Below are 21,008 nucleotides of genomic sequence, written 5' to 3'. Positions count from 1 at the left end.
ATGTTCACTCTGCTTTGTTCTCTATGCATTTGATAGCCCTTCGGCCTGACCTTTTTCTCAATAAAGCTATTATATTTAAAAAATGAACACATTCAACAAGCAAGTGAAATAAAAACCAAGGGAGGGAATCACTAAGGAAGCCTTGAGTTATTGAGCAGGTACTGGAATGATGGGGTGAAGTAAGCAAAGTAGTATCTTAGCCATGAGGTCCCCAGGGGAAGCCCCCAGGAAGCTATGCTCACAGACAGTCAGGAGGAGCAGAAATGCAGTGCAAGAAGAATGTATCCAATCAGGCCCGTTGGCCCATCACACTATATGCCCATCACTGAACTGACAAGTTTTGCAAAAGAAATAATTTATTCATGAGGCGGTCAAGTGCAGAGACAGAAGAGCAAGCCTTAAATTCATCTTCCTAAGAGAAGAATTTAGGAATATTTATGGGATAAAGAAAAAGGGTGATTTACCGCAGGAGGAAAGGTGATTGAGGTGAGGGAAAGCAAAGTAATCAGTTGTCTGTATGTGCATAATCAATCTCCGAAGTTCTTCAGAGGACACATGTTCAGAAAATGGCAGAGTTAGCCTGATCTGAGGGTAGAGTATTTTGGTCCCTTGACGTCAGAGAAGTCATTCAAAGAGGACACTTGCACGGGTCCCAGTGAAGAGTTGGCGGTTTCAACAAAAGCAGCCTTCCAGTCCCTGGCAAGTAACCTAGGCAACCATTATCATCAAGATCCACCCATCAGAGGCGTTATCTATAGCAGAGCTAGTGGGAGACTAATAATATATTGCTCAGCTGCGTGACCTCCAGATGAGTGATTTTAAAAGGGAGCTGAAAGGAATTAACTAAAAGTAAGTGGAGCTGGAGGGTTTAATTAGGTTTTTTCTCAGTTCCAAGAGGGCTGGAGATGAGGCTGGAGGGTCAGCTGGGGCTCAGGTCCTGTTGAACCTGGCAGGCTCCAGCCAACATCTAGGTTTTATCATTAGTGTGATAGAAGACTTGGGACAGTTCTGACCCCCTGAGTGAGGATCTGAGTGTCATTCAGGCTTCAGGAGGCCAACAATCTATGTAGGTAGAGACACCATTTTCTTTTTATGGTTATCCATGTTCTGCTTGGGTTTGGCACCTGGTCATCTTCTTGCTCCTCCTGTGTTCACCCTGGGGTCCAAGCAAAGAAGAACATAACAGACAAGGAAGCAAAGCACGAGTCAGTTTGAAAATCAAGAAACTGGTAAAGTAACCCAGAGTCCACAGGCTCAGAAATAAGAAGGGGCCATAAAGTGGATTGATATCAGACAAATTGGCCAAGACTTCACATCTCTAGAAGTCACGTGGCCAAGTGTGCATTTCTGGAGATCTGTCTTTGCAATGTTCACTCCGCTTTGCTATCTATGTATTTGATACCTTTTCAGCCTGCCCAGTCCTGCAGGTTTATTTGTACAGGGATCTATCACTACGCTTGCCCAGACTTGCTTGAACAGAAGCTGGCAGGAGTATAAAGTGGCAAGCTTGCACCAGCTGTTTGGGGAAACCTTTTCATTTTTGGTTGCAAAGCATGTTTTTCCCATAAAGGTCAGCTTCTTGCTCTGTCGGAGTTGGAGTAACATGTAGTTCCTTGGGTTTATCAGTAAAGCTATGTTTTCATGGAATTCTCCTTCTGGCAACAGCAATACTGTTAAAAACTCTGAACTGCCCCTGTAGAGGAGTCTGAGTCCATCTAATAAGACAACAGAGGCTTCCCAACTATGAATTCTCTTATCAGCAAGTGATAAGCAGAACAATTTCCCCTCAGATTTATATCAATGTAATGTTCAATGAACAGCATAGATATTTTGCAATTTTTAATTTAAAAATTTTTTTTAATTTTTTGGTACTGAGGATTGAACCCAGGGGCTACATAACCACTGAGCCACATCCCCAATCCTTTTTATATTTTTTTAAATTTTGAAATAGGAACTTCCTTAATTGCTTAGGGCCCGCTAAATTGCTTAGGGCCCACCAAATTGCTGAGGCTGGCTTTGAACTTGTGATCTTCCTGCCTCAGCCTCACGAACCACTGGGATCACAGGTATACGGACACTGCACCCAGCTGACGATCACAATTTTACATGATCTCTTTTGGGACAGGGGGCTTCTTTTCAAATATACATCAGTTTAGAGCTAAAATAAGAAGAATCCAAATTTTATGGCTCAATTTGAAAATTGCCAATAACTAAACCCACAAAAATACCAAGTAGGATGAACTGCTCTGGGCTCCTCTCTGGGCAGCTCCCCGCCACACACACCGAGCCTGACCTCCCCCCTGCCACCTTTGCCTTGGCCATGTGCTGAATATAAAATAAACTAGAATAAGCAAGGAGACATTTTTCAAAAAAGAATAGAACTCTTCTTCTTTTTTTTTATCCCCCTGCCTAGACTTGTTGTATTGCTTCCTTGTTATTCCTGGAAAAAACATTGTTGTAATCCTCTCTTCCAGAGTGAGTTACTCTGCTTTGTCCCAAGAGAAGGAATGCACCTCTCCAATCAGAAAAAAAGGGGGTGCCTTTCAGGTCTTATCTCCTGCAGTTTGTCCAGTATTAGCTGACATAATTCATCCTGAGCGCCACCAGTCTAGAGGGGCAAAGCTTTCTTCTTTTTGGTTGCAAAGCAAATTTTTGTTCATGCAGTGGGTTTCAGTGTTCACTTGATACAGTCTGCCCTTTGTGGTAAAAGAGAATTAAGCACGAAGCCCGAGGGATCATGTTTTCACTGTGTCCTGTCTCTTTCTTCCTCTTAAGTTTTGCCACTGGCTGTGTCGTGAGCGGGGCCAACGTGAGGTGCGCCTGCAAACCCGGCTACGCAGGAGCACAGTGCGAGAGGTGGGTGTCCCTCTCCTTGCCCCTCCTTTCCCAGCCACCTGCAGATGGGGACCTGGCAGCTGGCCAGTGTGTGCTGCTGGCACAGAACAGGGATGCGGGCTGGGCTTGGGGCAACAGTGTGGCTGTTCCTTTTCCAAGGGCTGGAAACAAGTTCTCTTGGGGAAAACACGAGACTGTTCCTGTAATGAGTCATTGATGCGCCTCCCTTCTTGCTTTGTACATGGTTCAGAAATCTGAGAATGAGGCACAACAGATTCACAGACTCACAAGTAGCCCTATGAGGCCCCAAGGCATGGCCTGTGTACCCCAATTCCCACACTCATCTCTCATGCCCCTCCCCACCTCTAATACTCCCCACACATGTACCTCTACATACAGCTACCTCTCCCACAAATATCTCTACATACCCTCCCTCTCCTAACCCCCAGGGTCCTCCTGCTTCTGGACATGACCCGACATATTCTACCCCACTCCACATCCCTACTTGCTCCTCTCCCGTACATATTTCCCTCCAAACCTTACATACTCCTAACCCCATTCCTGCATATTCCTACCCCCTCACGTGTGCACATCTCTACCCACCCCCATCTTCATATCCTTACTTACCTGTATACAGATATAACTTTATATATTAATGCATACACACATATCTCCACAACCCAAATATCCCTAGACACACACACACACACACACACACACATACACACACTCCCTATCCCCACACTATATTTTGAACACTCTGAGAACAGTGTGTCACTTGTTCAGTTTTGAATCTCTGGTTCCTAACATGGTACTGGTCACATACTAGGTGTTCAAATAATGCCTATGAAACAAGAGAATAAAGGCCAGGAAGGGAAGAGTGTAAATTGAATTGTGAAGGGCAGTAGAGCTACACTGATTCATTAACTGATGTTCATGATTAGCTTCTATACATCAGGCACTGTATGGGTCAACATCTAAGGCAAAAATTTCCCAGGGTTCAAATAACCTTGAATATCCTAATATCCTGTCTCTCAACAAGCCAAGGGCCCTGTTGCATCAAATATAGGTAGGGTTTAGTTACTCTCCAGAACTATATTCAGTGTGAGATGTTCATGCTAGGACAGGCACAAGGAACTAGACCAGCTGGGGGCGTGGCAGGTGCCCATCCTGCCTGTGGTGCTCTCTCCAGAAATGTGTTCATTGCCTGAAATAGGCACCAGACCTTCCCACCACTTTTCCTTCTCTCATGCTCACGCTGTCCAATCCTCCTACTCTATTTTACCGAGTTCTTTCAGTTGAATTCAAGAAACCTAATGCGTATGTGGAAAATTTCCATAGGCACATGGATTTATTTCTGTACTCTGGTTCTCGTACCCTATCATTGATGTATTGTTCCTGAAAGTATAAAATGCCTTTGGATATTTGGTTGAGTAAGGTTCCCCTGTAACTTTCATCTAAATTTTATTCCTTGGTCATTCTGGCTTATTAGTTTTCTAGCTAAGGTTGGGAAGAGTTGAACCAAATTAAAAAATAAAATGCAAGAAAATTAATTCACCCAGATTTCATAGTAGGGCATAGCCACTGTAGACTGGGGTTGTTGGAAATGTTTTGTGAACAGGGTGGGACTTGGGTAAACCTAAGGGATGATTGGAGAACAAAATAGAGGTAGGAAATTGGAGAAGTGCAAGAAAGCCCAAGAAGAGGAAGATCTCTGCTTCATGTGGAAGGTGGGCCTGCCTGATCATGGAGTCACTGAGTAACAGCTCAGGATACCATTCTGTAGTAATTCGAGTGTCTGTAGCTATTTAAGTGTCTTTCATTTTCTATATTCCATTTCAGCCAAAGGAACCTTTCTCACATTGGCCTTAAATTCATTCATTCTTTCAATGTCAACATGCATGGAGTTCCTAGAATCTGCTCAGCACCATGTTAAACCCTAGAGACACATTAGCAAACAGAGCGTGGACCCCCCAGGGCTCTAAGGCCACGGGTAGACAGACATGAAAATAAGCACAAGGTCACTGGGCTAAGTTGGGTTGCAATTGAAGGGGCATCCAACCAACCTTGATGGGTGAGGAAGGAAGAGGGCAGCTATAAGGATACCGGAAGGATGGATGGGTTGGGGTCTGGGCAGGTATTCTGGGCTTCATGATTTAAAAGCTATAAGCTCACACCTAGGAGAGGCTTTCTAATTTAATCCTCCTTATGGTTCTCCACAAACAGTGAAACAGAAAACAGCAACTTTCTTGATGAGGCATCTATTTATTTGGCAGGCAGCTGATGTGAAGAGAAATTTTTAATTAACAGTTCTCCTCTCGGCTTATGTTTGTTACATTGAATGTCTCAAGAAAGCAAGCTGTTGTTTCTTAAAATTTTTAAGAACTTTTTCACAGGTAAATGCCAGGTTGATGTCAACATTTTTCGATTGTTAAACATTGATTGGGTTTTCTGGCATCGTGACTGGCACTAGTCATTAAGTATGAAATGACAAACAAGAGGACAATAGAGGGAGAATATACCACAGACAGGAGTCTCAGTGGGTGGAGGAGGAGCAGCCTGCCCGGGGCCACTGTGGAAAAGGTTTTCTAGCCCCCCCGCCCCCCCCCCCCCCGTGCTCATCTGCCTCTCTTCCCTTGGCTACATAGAGCCTTGGATTATAAACATGTCCTCTGCACTTTATTTACTGTACCCAAGTCATCAGTGAAATCAGGAACTTTTACTTTAATCCATTATGTTTAGCCATAAAAAAGAGAACCAGCTATATTTCTCACAATCAGTTGCTAATGCTCTGTAGAAATAAGGAAGAAGTGGAATCAAACTTCCTGAATATTTATATGATTTTAATATGAGGTGCTTTATGCTTTTGTGTCTATTACATGGAAAGTTTAGATATAAGTAGGACAAATTATTTTAGAACATAGATGTCCCACATAACATGGTTTGTTAGGCAAAATATGTAAAAAAAAAAATAAAGCCCTATTATTAGTATTTTACCATCCTGCTTAGTAGACTCAGACAAGCCACCTCAGCCTACCTGTCTTCTTGATAATTAGGGAATATGTGAGTTTTCTGATTCCTCTCTACTTTCTTACACCAAATAATCCCAGATGTGTACCAATTATAAAATGAATATTACATCATGTCTTATAATCTTAGCTACCTTTTATTGTGTTTGTTATGTGCATTATACTAGCTTCTTTACTACATTTTTTCTTACATCCAATTACCGAAGTAGGTATTATAAGTCTAATCATTTGTTCAATAAATATTTATTTGACTTCTAATATCTGCCAGGTACTACCCCAAGTACTAGGAATTTATGAATGGGCAAAACAGCCTAAAACAAACAAACAAATCAACAAAACATACACCATGTTTTCATGGAGTTTATGTTTTCCTGGGGATAATTGATGAAGAAACTGAAGCTCAAAGAATTATGCCAACAACATAAGATCACAGTAGTAAGTGGTGGGGGCAGAGTCCAGCCAGATCTTCCTCACCCAAAACCCATGTGCTTTGCATTAAATTGTAGGTGTATTCATTGGTAAAGGACATTGAAATTGCCTAACAATTTTTAATGCAAAGCTTAAATTTTGTGGAAAGAGTTACCATATTTCTTTGATTCTAATGATTCCATTGACGATAAGACACTATATATCAATTTGGGTAGGACAGGGTGGGAAGTGGAATTTTGCTAAATGGAAATATTTTAATTGACATCTCAGTGCCAGAAACATTAACATGTATTTGTTTTACTTTTTTAAAAAATAGACTCTAAGAATGAAGGACATATGATCTTTAAACTTGTACTTATCACTAAATTATCTAGAATAATAATGGTTCAAGGTCAGAAGCAGCAGCAATAATTGCTCTCAGTGGCTTGAGCTCTTTATATACCCCACTGCAAGTATGAATTATGCAGCCTTGAAATAATACATTAGAAAATAAGAAGAAAGTCTTCCTTTGCAGAAGTTTGAAATTTTATGAGTCTTACTTTAAAATTGTTACTATGAAGAAATTAGTTTTAAGTTAAGCAATATTTAATTCTGTGTTATATTTAGGAATATAACTCTTCCATAAAATTCAGTCATCCCTGATTTCCATATTGATCAAACCATTTGCTTCAGTGTACATTTTGCTCATCTGCCATTAGGCTATCTGGATATTTGGGGATTTGGTAGTTCTGGGAGCAAGAAAGGAGGGAAGGAGCAATCCCTCAGCAGCCTCATTCAAGGGGTAAATATCCCTATACTGAGAAACATTCATTTATTCTTGCAACTCTATGTCACCATTCCTTCTGTAGGGCTACAGTATCCCAAACAGAGAGTTAGATACAATAAAATTAGGTGGGATAAATGATGAGTTGTTGGAGTGTTTCTCATTCTTTCTCTATTTTCTGTAGATGTGCACCAGGATATTTTGGGAATCCCCAGAAGTTTGGAGGTAGCTGCCAACCATGCAATTGTAACAGCAATGGCCAGTTACATTCTTGTGACCCCCTCACTGGAGGTAAGATTAGTGCACACCTCTGCTAATCTGCATTTGTAAAATTGGTATAAAATAAAAATATAAGGACCAAGCACAAATTTTTAGGACGTATAATACACAATTCCAGCTAACAAATTGTCCCCTTGTTTCGATAACCTGGCAATTATACCTGGGAATGATTAGGTATCATTTATAGGTTTGTTGAATAACTTACTTCTATTAGGGTTTTTAAGAGTAAATTATCTTTAAAACCCAAGCAATTATAGATAAAAATCACTTTGGACTCTTTGGCAATTTGCTGAGCTTTCTCTTTGACACTGTAGGGTTGTCTTAAACATTAGGCTTCTTTGTGTGGATCTGAAGCCATCAAAATACTCTTTCTCTTATAGCTACACATATTCTGGGAGGTGTACAGGTAACTGGGGTGGATTCTACACACCAAGGAAAAGAGTTAATGGGAGTTAGTATGAATTCATTAGGAGCAGCACAGAACAAAAAGGAAGAGTTATTCACTTCCTTCTTTTAAAAATATTAATATGATTTATTAGGGAAATACCATTGGTGTAGTGTAATACCACTTATACAAAATCTCTCATCTTTTAGTTGTGGGTAATTTGAAGAACTAAGCCCTGGATGTGTGGGTTAGGTCTAATCAAGTAACCATAACCAAAGGAATGCAGAGGAAATGGATTAATGCCAGTCTAGAATAGGGTATTTATTGCCATGGTCTCAGTACTTCATTTTTTACTCCATCTTGCTGAACATTTTTTACTTGTATGGATATATAGCAGGCATGTCTCCCAGTTACCAGATGACAGGAAGTGGTAAGGATAGCAAATGCCTCTGTGATATTTTTAGAATACAAAAGGGCCATGTTTTGGAAAATTTCTAGCTTTAATTTTTGCTGTAGTGAAATTAGATTATTTTTCAGAGGGAAGTGAGAGAGCATTTCATATATGAATTCATGGCATGGGGAAAAGAGTAGAAGTGAAAGGTGAAGAAGGTCCAAGGATGATCACAGGGCTTTCCTCAAATGTAGTTAAGAACCTCAAACAAAGCTCAGCTCATGGGTGCAGTCATCGGCAGTGTGACCCAACAACATTGTGTGCTTATCTCTGTCAAACTGTTTTGTCATTTGCCAATCCCAGAGGACCATTAGGCCACAGGACAGCGGGGAGTTTGTCCTGATGGCTCTATATTTCCTGTACCACAGCACACAGCAAATGTTCAAAGATGCTCAGTGAATGTACAATATGCTTGAATGATTTTAGAAGAAGTGTCAACATGTAGGGAGCTATCCACTGGAGAAAGCCTTAACACTAACAATTAGGAATTTTAATCCAATAAGAAAGGCATGGTCCTCTATATAGGTGGCCCTTTGTAGACAAGAAATGGAATTATAGTATAATCAAGGGGCGACCAAAGAAGTTCTTGCTCAGCCCTGATGGAAGATGAAATTGCTCCATGAGCAATGGTGTGGGTGAGGGTGGGAAAAGGAAGAGCCAATGATGTTGTGTGGTTGGATGGCTAAAATCTTCTCGAACTAACTTTTCTGAAAACCAAGTTAAAAAGTAGGTGGAAGAGTAAGTTTAATGGTAATGATTTCTTTTTCTCTTTTCCTGATTTCAGACTGCATCAACCAAGAACCCAAAGATAGTGGCCCTGCAGAAGAATGTGATGGTGAGAAAAGAAAGCCCTTCCCTTCCCAGGTTGTGGGGTTTAAGATATGAGCCCCATGCTGGGACACAGGGTTTCAAAATGGGGAAATCAGACCCTGGGAGGAGATGGAGAAAGACAATAGAAGGTCAAATCCAGCTTTTGTCAACCACTCACTGATGACCTTCAGGAAGCCACCTTACTTCTCCTGGCCTTGGTTTCATTACTTGTAGAATGGACATGACTATACCTACTTCATATAGCTATTGGGGAAATGCTTATAAATCCCTTATCACAATATTTATGGCATGGGGGAAAAGAGTAGAAATAGATAACCTTAAGAAATAAATAACCTCAATAGTCTCGTATCTATTTTTAAAAATTAAATGAAAACTATACGTTATTACATATAAATGAAACTCCATAAATGAAAACTATATGTTATTATTTTTTCCACATTCCGAAGAATCAGCATGTTGCATAGACTCACCATTTTTATTTTAAAATGCTCAGGTGTATAGGGCTCACCTGATTTTGGGATCTATATCCCTCCCTGAGAAGGCCAGGATTGTGACTTCTGCCTGTGATGACCGTGATGACCTATGTGCTTATGGGTCCAGCCCTTACATTCTCTTTGCCTTCCCTTGGCTCCAGCCCCAGCACTTTTACCTTTGATTATGGTCCCTGCAGATTGTGACAGCTGTGTTATGACGCTCCTGAATGACCTGGCCACCATGGGTGAGGAGCTCCGTCTGGCTAAGTCTCAGCTACAAGGCCTGAGTGCCAGTGCCAGCACCCTGGAGCAGATTCGGCTCGTGGAGACCCAAGCCAAGGACCTGAGGGTAAATCCCCTAGGGGACCTAGAGTACATACTCTGTGAATATATCTGGGTCTCTAGTAGCCACAGGAATTGGAACTTAAAATTTGCAGATGCTCAAATCTTTGATGTAAAGTGGCATAATATTTGCTTATAACCTACACACAGCTCCCTGTATATTTTAAATCATCTCTAGATTACTTATAATACCTAATACCCTGTAAAAGCCATGTAAATTGCTGCTATACTATATTGTGTAAGGAAAAATGGCAGGAAAAATGTCTGTACTTGTTCAGCACACACAGTTTTTTAAAAACATATTTTTGATACTTGATTGAATCTGCAGGTGAGAACCTGCAGACATGGAGAGCTGACTACAGAGGAGGCCTGGATGAATATCCTCGGGCAGGAAAGGGGGAGGGATTGACTCCGGTTTAAGAATCAAGGGGCTCCTGTCTTCCTCTGATTCAATGAGGATAAGATTTTCACCTGTGGAAAGTGCTTGTGAACACACAAGCCTAACACTTCTAAGTGTACGCTCTTAACTGAATTTTCATGGTGATTTTTTTCTCACAGAGCCTTTTAACTCAAGTGTGTTTCATTCAAAAGTCTTAGACACAGGGCTGTAAAATAAGCATAATTCTGTTTTAAATGTTTTATATAGTTTTCAAGAAAAGCCATGTGAGTCTAAGGTTTGCTTTGTTGGAAGTTTAAAAAAAAACATAATTTTAATTTTTAAAAATAGATACAAGACTATTGAGTTTATCTATTTCTTCTTAAACGATATTTGGTAATCTAAGTCTTTCAAATAATGTGCCTTTTTTATCTAAATGAAGAAATGTAGTTACATAAAATTGTTCATTATATTCTTTTACTATCCTTTTAATGGTGCAAAATCTCTAGCACTGACCTTTCATTTTTCCTCATATTTGATAATTTGTGTCTTATCTCTTTCTTTTAATTACTTTGGGAGGTTTATCAGCTTTATTGATTTTTCTATTTTATTGGTTTTCTCCACTGTTTTTCTGTTTTCAATTTCATTATTTTCTGTTCTTATCCATATTATTTCCCTTTTTCTTGCTGGCTTTGGCGTATTTTGCTATTCGTTTTCTAGTTTCCTAGTTGAAAGCTTATTTTACTGATTCAAAACTTTTTTAAAAAAATTTTTTTGGTAGTTGTAGATGGACAGAATGCCTTTATTTTATTTGTTTATTTTTATGCAGTGCTGAGGATCAAATCCGGTGCCTCATGCATGCTAGGCAAGTGCTCTACTACTGAGCTATATCATAACTTTTTTTACTGAAAACACAAATATTTGAGACTATAAACTCTTGCCCTCAGTGTTGCTTTTGCTGTGTTTCACAGATTTTGAAATGTTGTGTTTTCTTTCTTGTTCAATTCAAAAGATTTTCTAATTTCCCTTGTGACATAGCTGTAACCCAGGAGTGTGTTGTTTAACTTGCAAATTGGAAAATTCTCTAGAGAACTTTCTATTATTAATTTCTAATTTAACTCTGTTGTGGTCAGAGAGCAAACTACATATGATTCCAATTATTTTAAATATGCTGAGGTTTGATTCTTAGCTCTGAATATGATCTTCCTGGGTGAATGTTCTTTGTGCACTTGGAAAGAAGGGGGCTGGCAGAGTATCCTTAGAAATAATGGGGCCTAAAGTGCTCCACAGGGTCAGAGTCAGGTTCTCTGAGGGAACCTGTAGCCTACTCTGTCTATGAATGAAGACTGAGAAAACACCACCATAAAACAGCCCAGAGCTTGTTGTTGGGCAATGACTATAAGAATGAAGGAAAGTTATAGGAATCACAGCATTTTGGTCAGACCAGACAAATCCACAAAGTTGGGTCTATGCTGGAATGACATCCTCAGTGTCACCATAGTGCTCAAGTCCTGAATTCCAACATAAGACCTGGTCCTGGACGGGGGGATCCAACATGGGGATGGTGATAACTATAAGATCACTAGACAGGGTGTGGGGAATGCAGAGAGAGGGGCAACTCCCAATGAACCTGTGACCATTTCAAACAACCCTATTAACAACAGAAAAATGTGCAACTGAAGCAATAGTCAAGAGTTGAATGAAGTATGTACCAATGAAAATAATAGGATAACCAGCAAATTACTTTGAGGAATAAAATCCAATGCAAGGAACAAGAAATTAGGAAATTTAAGGGGGTGGGTAACCACCAGAAATGAAACAAGGAGAGGTAGAGATAAATACATCCCATTGAAATTCATGGAAATGAAAAAAAAAATACTCATTGAAGTAAAATAATGCAGTAGATGAAATAAACCCAAGACTAGACACACTGAAATAGGCTTTGGGGAAAGTTTAGTAAATGCTTTTAGAGTAAGGGCTGATTGTAGTGGCTATAGCAGAATATATATAGCAAGAAGTAATTCTAGAAAAATGGCTCTTTTCATCCCTTCAGGGTAATTTTAGTCCATGGTTTATAGGCTTAATATAGTGGAGAAAGAAAAAAATAGCCTTTATGTTATGAGAAAAACAGAGGAAGCTACACGAATTGCTTTGATTTCCTTGATACAGCCCTGCACTGCTTCAACTTTCTGTATGCCAACTATGTGCCGGGTTCTATGCTAGGTGCTTTGCTCAAGTCTTACAATATCCCTATTGGGGAATAGTACTAGTTTCATTTAACAGACACAGAGAAGCTAAATAACTTGCCTAAAACCACATATCTAGAACACAGAGGTTCTAGAAGAAACCAGATGGAGACCAAATTCTAATGACCACTCTTTACCCACTGACCTCTTATCCGGGTATTCTACCAACATTTATGCAGTCATGTCACTTTTCCCACTATAAAATGAAAATAGAACTATCTTCTTGCCACATCACATAAGCTCTGTGACAATTCAGTAAGAGTATGAACTAACATTTTTGAATGCTCATATGTACATTACATTTTAGAATATATTAACTCACTTGTCACCATAACCCACCCTGAAGTTTCATATCACATTTCACAATTTGCTGATGAAAGGGATTAAGCTTGATGGGGCTCATCTACTAAGCGGGTAGACTGAGGGTTTGGATGGATTATGCTTAAGAATGTGTTCTTTTACCCAACACTGGCTCCAAATACAAATGGAGGCAATACGATCATTGTTTTCTTGTCAGTTTTTTCAAGATATTACTTCCCCCTCCCAAACTGAAAATAATCACTACTCTTTTCTGTGCAGAAATGTTACCTTTAAAAGTAATGAGGCAATTTTGTACTATGTCAAGGATGAGAGACCGGCCTTTGTAGCCTGAAGCAATCATGGTCAGCTATACAGCCATGGACAAGTCACCCAACTTCCTTAAGCTTTAATTTTCTCATTTATCATTTTAAGATATTCAACTGCGTGAGCTCAAGAATTCCCCTACAGCTCTGTTATATTGGAGTCTTTGAATCTAATGAGTCTTTCAATAAAGTAGCCATATGCATTACCTTTAGTACTATAAGGTTAAGCATAGATTTTTTTTTAACAATGCATATAAATCTGAAAATCAATACATCAGATAAACAGTATTACTCTGATTTCTATAAGGTCAGGTCATTCATTCAACTAAAGTGGCTGTTGTCTCCATGTTTTTACATTTGCTCCTGCTTGGATCTTAAATGTCCCCCAAAGGCCTCTATGTTGAAGACTTGTTCCCTGGAATAGTGTTCTTGGGAGGCAATAGAAACTTTGAGAGATGGTCTAGTGAGAGGTCTTCTTGACCCTAGGGGCTTGCCCTGGAAGGGGACAGTGGGACCCTCAGCTCCATTCTCTTCCTCTCTCACTTCCTGGTAGCCAGGAGGTGAGAAGTTTTGTGTCACCCAGTGCTTCCACTGTGATGCGCTGAGTCATCATAGGCCTAAAGCAAAGGGGCTGGAAACCTCTAAAATTTTGAGGCGAGATGAACACTTTACTCTTTGTAAGTTGATTATCTCAGGTATTTGTTAGACTGATGGAGAGATAACTGGGAAAGCTACTTTATTTCAGAGCCATGTCACAATTGACATCAGAAGATGGATTTTTTTTTTTCATGGAATCTGTTTCAAAGAACCACATTATTTTTCTTTAGAACTGCTGCTGTTCTTATTCAATGAGTGTCTTCATTCACCAGGTTGATAGGATGTAGCCTCAATTTCAACTCCAAAGTGAGATTAGCTTGGTGTGTTGCTTTCAGAATCAGTTGCTCAACTATCGTTCTACTATTTCAAATCATGGATCAAAAATGGATGCCCTGGAAAAAGAGCTGAGTAACTTGAATCCTGAATTCGAAACTTTGCAAGAAAAGGTAATGTATGCAGTAGATCAATTACCCTAATCCTTTTTTCCCCTTCCTAGATATCTTCATTTTTTTTCTTTCCCTATCAATTTAATTTGTGGCTAACCAATTTATTTTTCATATAGGCTCGAATAAATTCCAGGAAAGCACAAACATTATATAACAATGTTGATCGGACGATCCAAAGTGCAGAAGACCTGAACACAAAGATTAAAAATGTCATCCGGAATGTGCACAGTAAGAAAAATCACTTGACTCAATTTTTGTTTGTTTGTTTTGTTACATAATCTTTGCTATTCACTGAAAGAATTTCCTTTGGCGAGTTCAACAATATGAAAAAGTCCTATGGTGGCATGAAAAAAAAACTAATATGAAACCTCTATGAAAGCTTCTGCCTTTTTAAAAAAGAAGTAGTTTACTGGAGCCCAGAATTCCCAGTTTAATAAACTACTCGATATTTTCCAGTTCTCCTCAAGCAGATCCCTGGGACAAGTGGAGATGGAAACCACTTGCCTTTGGGCGACTTCTCCAGAGAGTTGGCAGAAGCCCATCGCATGATGAGGGAACTGCGGAACCGAAACTTTGCAAAGCACCTGAGAGAGGCAGAAGCTGAAAAAAGAGCCGCCCAGCTCTGTAAGGACCTGCCCAAATTCTTGCATCCTGTCCATTCTAACTGGCTTGAAATACAAAGTGCAAAATACAGATTAGATAGAGCTACTGGTTATAGGTGGAAGGTCTCATTTCAGTGAGTGTGACTGTAAGAGTATCACATGATGGAAATAGGGGCACACCCCCCCAACCTGGGAGAGTGTTTTAGTCAGCTTTTATGACACTGTGACCAAAAGACCTGACAAGAACAACTTTAGAGGATGAAAGGGGCTCATTATTTCAGAGATCTCAGTCCATAGAGGGCCCGCTCCGTTTCTCTGGGCCCAAGTGAGGTAAGACATCATGGCAGATGATAGAGGAAGGCAGGTCAGGACATGTCACCAAGAAGCAAAGGGAGACTCCCCTCATGATGGACAAAATATATACCCCAAACGCATACCCACAAAGACCCACATCCTCCAGTCACACCCTACCTGTCTTCAATCACCACTTACTAATCCCTAATGGAAGATTAATGCACTGATTAGGTTAAGGCTCTCATAACCGAGTCCTTTCACATCTAAGTTTTCTTGCGTTGTTCATAATGAGCTTTTGGGGAACACCTCATATCTAAACCATAACAGAGACCAAGAGACTTTTCTTCAAGTGACTATGAATCTATACATCTTACCATGGTATAGAAAAAAAAGTGCTTCTAGAAGTTAGATATTCAGACCTCCTTTTTCCTTTTAACTGCATATTCATTCTTTTAATGTTTCTGTACCTCTTTCCAGTTTTCTCATTGTATCATTTTTGATATTGAATTGTTGAGTCACAAATTCATATTAGCTGTTATATCAAAAGCAATTACTGTTATATCGAAAGCAATAGAAAAGGACAGCCTTGAAATTAACTGAATATTATCTAACAGTTTTGCCTAGAGAAAATGCCTCAAAACTAAGCTGTTAACTTGGCACATATATTTTTTTTCAAGTAAGGATATTTATTCTTTAGTAAAGTGAGGCATCTGTGGTTAATATGCAGACAGTAGCAGTTTTCTTGTAGCAGGGATATTGTTCAAATGCAATCTTAGTCTTGGCTTTTAACTGTTAAGGTGGCAGTTTTAACAGTGGAAGAAGTGTGCACTTTATACTCTGCCACTTTGGTTCAAGTCCTAAGTCTGACTGGTTTTGTAACCTTGGGTTGACCCCCTAACTTCTAGAGGCTCCATTTCCTTATCAATAACATGAGAACAATAATTATTATTTTCATGTATTATCATAGAAGCTAAAAGATGCAATGCATGCAATGTATGCAGGAGGCCTCATAAATGTCAGTTTCCTTTCCCCTTCCCTCCAAAGTTCAAGGAGACTCACAAAATGAACAGGAGTTCAGTTCTCCTTCTGCAGTCTTTATAACCTAGCTTCAGTATGCTCTTCTCTCAAGTGGGAAACATAAAGTGATGTATTACAGTGTTGGACCAGAAAAGGCGGCAAGCCCTGAAGCTGGAGAACGATGGACTTGTAAAGAATATACGGAATTCTTTAAGTGATTATGAAGCCAAACTCCATGACCTACGTGCTGTGCTACAGGAGGCAGCTGCCCAGACGAAGCAGGCCACTGATCTCAACCAAGACAATGAGCGAGCTTTGGGAACCTTCAAGGTGAGCTCACAGTGGGAAAGTGCAGGCTTTCATCATGGTCGAGACAAGGGAGCAGGATCTTTGTATTCAACAAGTGGCATGGCCAGGGCCCTGGCTGCTTATATCACCTCAGATCCTGCCTGGTCAAGTGGGAACTAGGCATTGAATTCTAGATAGGGAAGAGGGGTGGGAGGGCAAAGGAGGGGGCAGGAGATTCGCAAGAGCAGTGTAATGTGATGGATATCATTACCCAAAGTACATGTATGAAGACTCGAATTGGATGTCAATATACTTTATATATAAACAGAGATATGAAAAATTGTGGTATATATGTGTAATAAGAATTGTAATGCAAAATTAAAAAAACAAAGTACATGTATAAAGGCATGAATTGGCTTGAACATACTCTATATGCAAAGATATGAAAAATTGTACTCTATATGTGTAATAAGAATTGAAATGTATTCTACTGTCGTGTATCAAAAACAATAAAATCAATAAAACTAAAAATAAATAAACAAATAAATAAATACAAAACCAGTCAATTCCACTCCTCAGCTACCAGAAAAGATTCTGGACTTCAGTCGCAGGCTAAGCCTTTCAAACTGCCTTAACCCTTCCCCTGGCTGAAAGAGTGTTGGAGGAATAATGATGCCAAGAAGATGATAAATTAATCATGTTAGAGTTAATGAAGTATACTTTGTTTCCAATGACATGATTTGTCAGATAGGTAAGCATCATAATCTCCAGCAAAGGCATTTAAGTTATTCCAAGCTTCATAGGATACAAGTTAAGAACAGGCTGCAAACAGAAGCTACAGTGACAGAATTTAGAGCTCAAGAATTCATACCTTGCATTTTTGATAGTGAGCCTTATACATCAAACAACAACCAAAATGTAGGATCAGAGTCAAATTACATCAGACTGACCCCCAAAGTGATGTCTTGTGCGTGGCCACATGCTCAGTTCCCACTGCCTCCCCTCCTCTGTCTGAATCCCTGACGGCGCCTGGCAGGGAGCAGACTCCAGCTGCATGGCTGTTTGACCTTGGGCCACCTTCTGGCCTGGCCTGCTCAGGTCCTGTGTCATCTCTCATTCAAGCACCTGTTGCATTTTTGCTGGGACTGGCAGACAGTGTGCTGGTTAGTCCTTGATTTATTGAGTTAAAAATCTCTCATTCTATTCCCCAAATTTAGAACTTAGTAATATTTTCACCTCACTGGTCAAGTTGACCCAGGGTAGAAATCTTTGACAGTGTTAGCGCTTGTTTCCTTAGCAGATAGTGGGAGGATACTATGGCAACAAGATGACACTGAGGAGAGAACCCATGTCCCATCATTTTGCAGTTGCATAGACCAACCTCAGGTTCAAGAAAACATCCCAACTCTGAATTGTTTATATGCTGTTGTCCAATAAATCCATCTGTGCTTTCTGATGATGTGTCTTGGAGCTCAAGCAGATGTTCTTTTTATCCTCTCCAGAATCAAGTGAAAGAAATTGATTTGCTGAAGAGTGACTTCACAAAGTTCCTGACTACTGCAGACTCTTCCTTGCTTCAGACCAACACTGTACTACAGCAGATGGACAAAAAACAGAAGGTAGAGGAGACTGCTAATTCTCTAGAAAAATCTAGAAACATTTAAGTTATATTATTGGGGGACTATGAGAAGGGCTGATCTATTTTTTTTTCCTTGAATGTGTGTCTTTTAGGTGGAAGCAAATATCCCAAAAAGTTATCAGTGTTTCTCCTTTGGGCCAGGGGTACAAATGATGTGTCTTATCAAAGTCCATCTATTTTACTTAATTTGTCTGCAAGGAGCAAGTCAATTTTATGATAAAAACAATAACAACAACACTTTGAAATGCTGTTTCTTAAATATCAAGCATATCTTTATTAATAGAATGCATTTAAGACTTGATAAAAGATTGACAAAATTTCTTAGCAGCCTAATGGGCATTTTGAAAGTGTCATTTATAACAACTATTTCCATGTCATAAAATCCTTTGGTTTCATAGAACTTTACCTTGATGATGACATTGTACTTCTATAAACTTACTAAATAGGGTGCCCACTAGAAATAAAATGCTCAAGATGATGGTAAGACATGGAGGGATATTGTCAATACTCCTATCTGAAGTAACCAAGGATTAATTGGTATGCTAAATGGGCTTAGAAAATATAATTTCATATGGGAAACATCATTTGTGACAGAGTTTGATAAAATGGTATATGTGGCCTTTGCTTGAATTTATACTGTCTTTATTTACTTGGAAAATAGGAATATGAAAAATTAGTTTCTACTTTAAATGCAAGAAGACAGGAACTAAGTGACAAAGTGAGAGAACTCTCCAGATCAGCGAGCAAGACATCCCTGGTAGTGGAGGCAGAAAAGCATGCACAGTCTTTACAAGAACTGGCCAAGCAGCTGGAAGAGTAAGTGGATGGAGAGATCCAAACCCCAGGGGCTGGTTAAGTGCCAAGTGAGGCCCTTCATGAGCTAGTGAGGGGCCCAGAATATGACAGAGAGTGGGATCCTGGCTGAGGCCCCATTCAGGACCCACAGCCCAGGACAAAACCAGATCTACAATGAAGCGTGGATTCCCAACCATGACCTGGGGGTGGAGCTGCAGAGGCCCCCACATCTGGTGTCCACTTGCCTAAAGAAATGGGAAGACTGGAGGGGATGGCAGCCCTAACATCAAACCTGTTAGAGAACCTAACCTGCTCGACCTTTTTGCAGGATCAAAAGAAATGCCAGTGGGGATGAGCTGGTACGCCGTGCTGTGGACGCTGCCACCGCCTACGAGAACATCCTCAACGCCATCAATGCAGCAGAGGACGCTGCCAACAAGGCCACCAGTGCATCTGAGTCAGCCCTCCAGGTGGGCATCTGTGCCAGTAGCTTATGTAGATTTGATCTGGAGGCAATACGTTTTCTTATTCTCATTCTCTGTGTGCGGAGGGATATTGAAAAGCATTATTGCAAATCAGAACTTTTTTACAGAATACACTTAAACTCACTCTATTCATGGGCCATTTCTCTATTTATTTGACAATTTGATGTCTGTAGGGCAGTTTAAAACTATTTGTAAATCCAGATAGAAATTACATCCATTATTGACTGTGAATGTAAACAAATAGTATATTCTGCTTGCCAGGTATACTTTTATCCTGTGATTAAATATTAGCATTTGCCAAAAAGAAACTTTTGTAAACAATTTGACCACTGTTTTCTACCAGTGATTTGGTTTTACATCTGGGTATGTCTGTGGAGTTTTGTGAGATCTAACCTGTATCATATAATATTCCTATATCAGAAAAAAAGGACAAAAATATTAAATATCAGAGTCAGAAGAACAGGCCTTCATGGTAAGTTAAAGATTTAGGTTTCAAAATGTGAAAGCCTGAACTAAATTCTCCCTTTGATTATTAGAAGGGGTACAAGTGACAGCAGGCAACTGTCTCACCATCTTCCAGTACGTCACTGAAGATGGGTCCACCTCCCTGAGCCCTGGATGTCTACTTAGGATCCAGACCATCTCTTTTTAGGGAACAGTATACTTCTAGGCCCCTTCTCCCCTTCAGACTTTACCTTTTAAAGATTAAAGAACTTGAAGACTATTGTGAAACTCTTCCTTCATATTTCCTAAGGTATAGCATATGGTTAAGAGTGATAAATGCTTTGCTTGCAGACAGTGATAAAGGAAAATCTTCCCGGAAAAGCTAAGACCCTGAGTTCTGACAGTGATAAATTGCTGCACAAAGCCAAGTTAACACAGAAGGAGCTACAGCAAGGTATTGGGGGCCTGGGGGTGGCAGGGATAGTCAAGGGTTTAAGATGACCTTTGGGACCAGGAGAGGCAGCCCTGGAAACAAATGTTCTTTCGGAATTTCAGTGTCAATACAGAAGATACTGAATTTGTGATTTATTTTTCAATATCATGTATCAACCCCAAAACTCTAAATATCCCCCATCCATCATCTATGAAATTGACTGCAGTCTCATAATCATAAAAAAGTCTTGTGGTCATAGACTTCTTTTAGCCTGTCCCTGAGGGGACACTCTTAATTTAATCAATTTTGTGACCATGGCATTGGGAACCCACATATCCAGATCATTCATTCCAGGTCATTGATGCAATTGTTTTCAAATTTCTTTCTTTCTTTTTCTTTTTTTTTTTTTTGTGGTACTGGAAGTTGAATACAGAGGTGCTCTACTGCTGAGCTATAATTGCAGCCCTTTAATTTCTTTTTTTTTTTTTTACTTTCTTAAATTTTGCTTTATTTTGAGGCAGAGTCTCATACCTGGCCACTGCTTCATAATTTCTGAACTCTTAAAATCTTAGCAATCAAAAGGTCAAAAGTACCCAAACTCTGAAACATGAGAAGTTTTTAAGCGTAAATTTTATCTTTGGAATTTTTTCACTTAATTTAATTTAATTTTGTTTAAAAAGAATTAAACTGTTTTAAACTCACCAAACTCCTATGTTCTAACAATGCTATCCTTTGAATTTCTCTGGTCTCTTGTGGGCATTCAAGGCTAAGTAGAAATCTGAGCCCATAGTCCTCACTTAGCTTCTTTGTTCTTTAAGATGGATTAGACAATTGTAAATTTATTTATTAAGAATTTTTTTAAAAATTAAATATATGAAAAATAAAATACAGAAAAAATTATGTACT

At 39.6% G+C, this 21,008-nt stretch overlaps 1 protein-coding gene across 3 annotated transcripts in view; it reads left to right on the top strand.

Moving 5' to 3' along the window:
* Lama3 (laminin subunit alpha 3) overlaps window positions 1–21,008 on the top strand; it is a 231,647-nt gene that overhangs the window by 167,290 nt on the left and 43,349 nt on the right. For all 3 annotated transcript variants that reach the window (XM_046433650.2, XM_046433639.2, XM_046433659.2), the window contains 12 exons: window positions 2,776–2,856; window positions 7,241–7,347; window positions 8,956–9,006; window positions 9,673–9,824; window positions 13,995–14,105; window positions 14,222–14,333; window positions 14,562–14,729; window positions 16,158–16,348; window positions 17,809–17,925; window positions 18,607–18,761; window positions 19,069–19,210; window positions 20,021–20,123. In XM_046433650.2, the coding sequence (XP_046289606.1) occupies window positions 2,776–2,856; window positions 7,241–7,347; window positions 8,956–9,006; window positions 9,673–9,824; window positions 13,995–14,105; window positions 14,222–14,333; window positions 14,562–14,729; window positions 16,158–16,348; window positions 17,809–17,925; window positions 18,607–18,761; window positions 19,069–19,210; window positions 20,021–20,123 (1,490 nt within the window). The remainder of the gene's footprint in view (window positions 1–2,775; window positions 2,857–7,240; window positions 7,348–8,955; window positions 9,007–9,672; window positions 9,825–13,994; window positions 14,106–14,221; window positions 14,334–14,561; window positions 14,730–16,157; window positions 16,349–17,808; window positions 17,926–18,606; window positions 18,762–19,068; window positions 19,211–20,020; window positions 20,124–21,008) is intronic.

The sequence above is a fragment of the Marmota monax genome, unplaced genomic scaffold (assembly GCF_021218885.2).
Source record: "Marmota monax isolate L192 unplaced genomic scaffold, Marmota_monax_Labrador192_F-V1.1 WCK01_AAM20220418_F8-fsc00126, whole genome shotgun sequence".
Taxonomy (NCBI): domain Eukaryota; kingdom Metazoa; phylum Chordata; class Mammalia; order Rodentia; family Sciuridae; genus Marmota; species Marmota monax.
The sequence above is the reverse complement of the archived record's forward strand: the minus strand, read 5'-3'. Positions and strand labels throughout refer to the sequence as shown.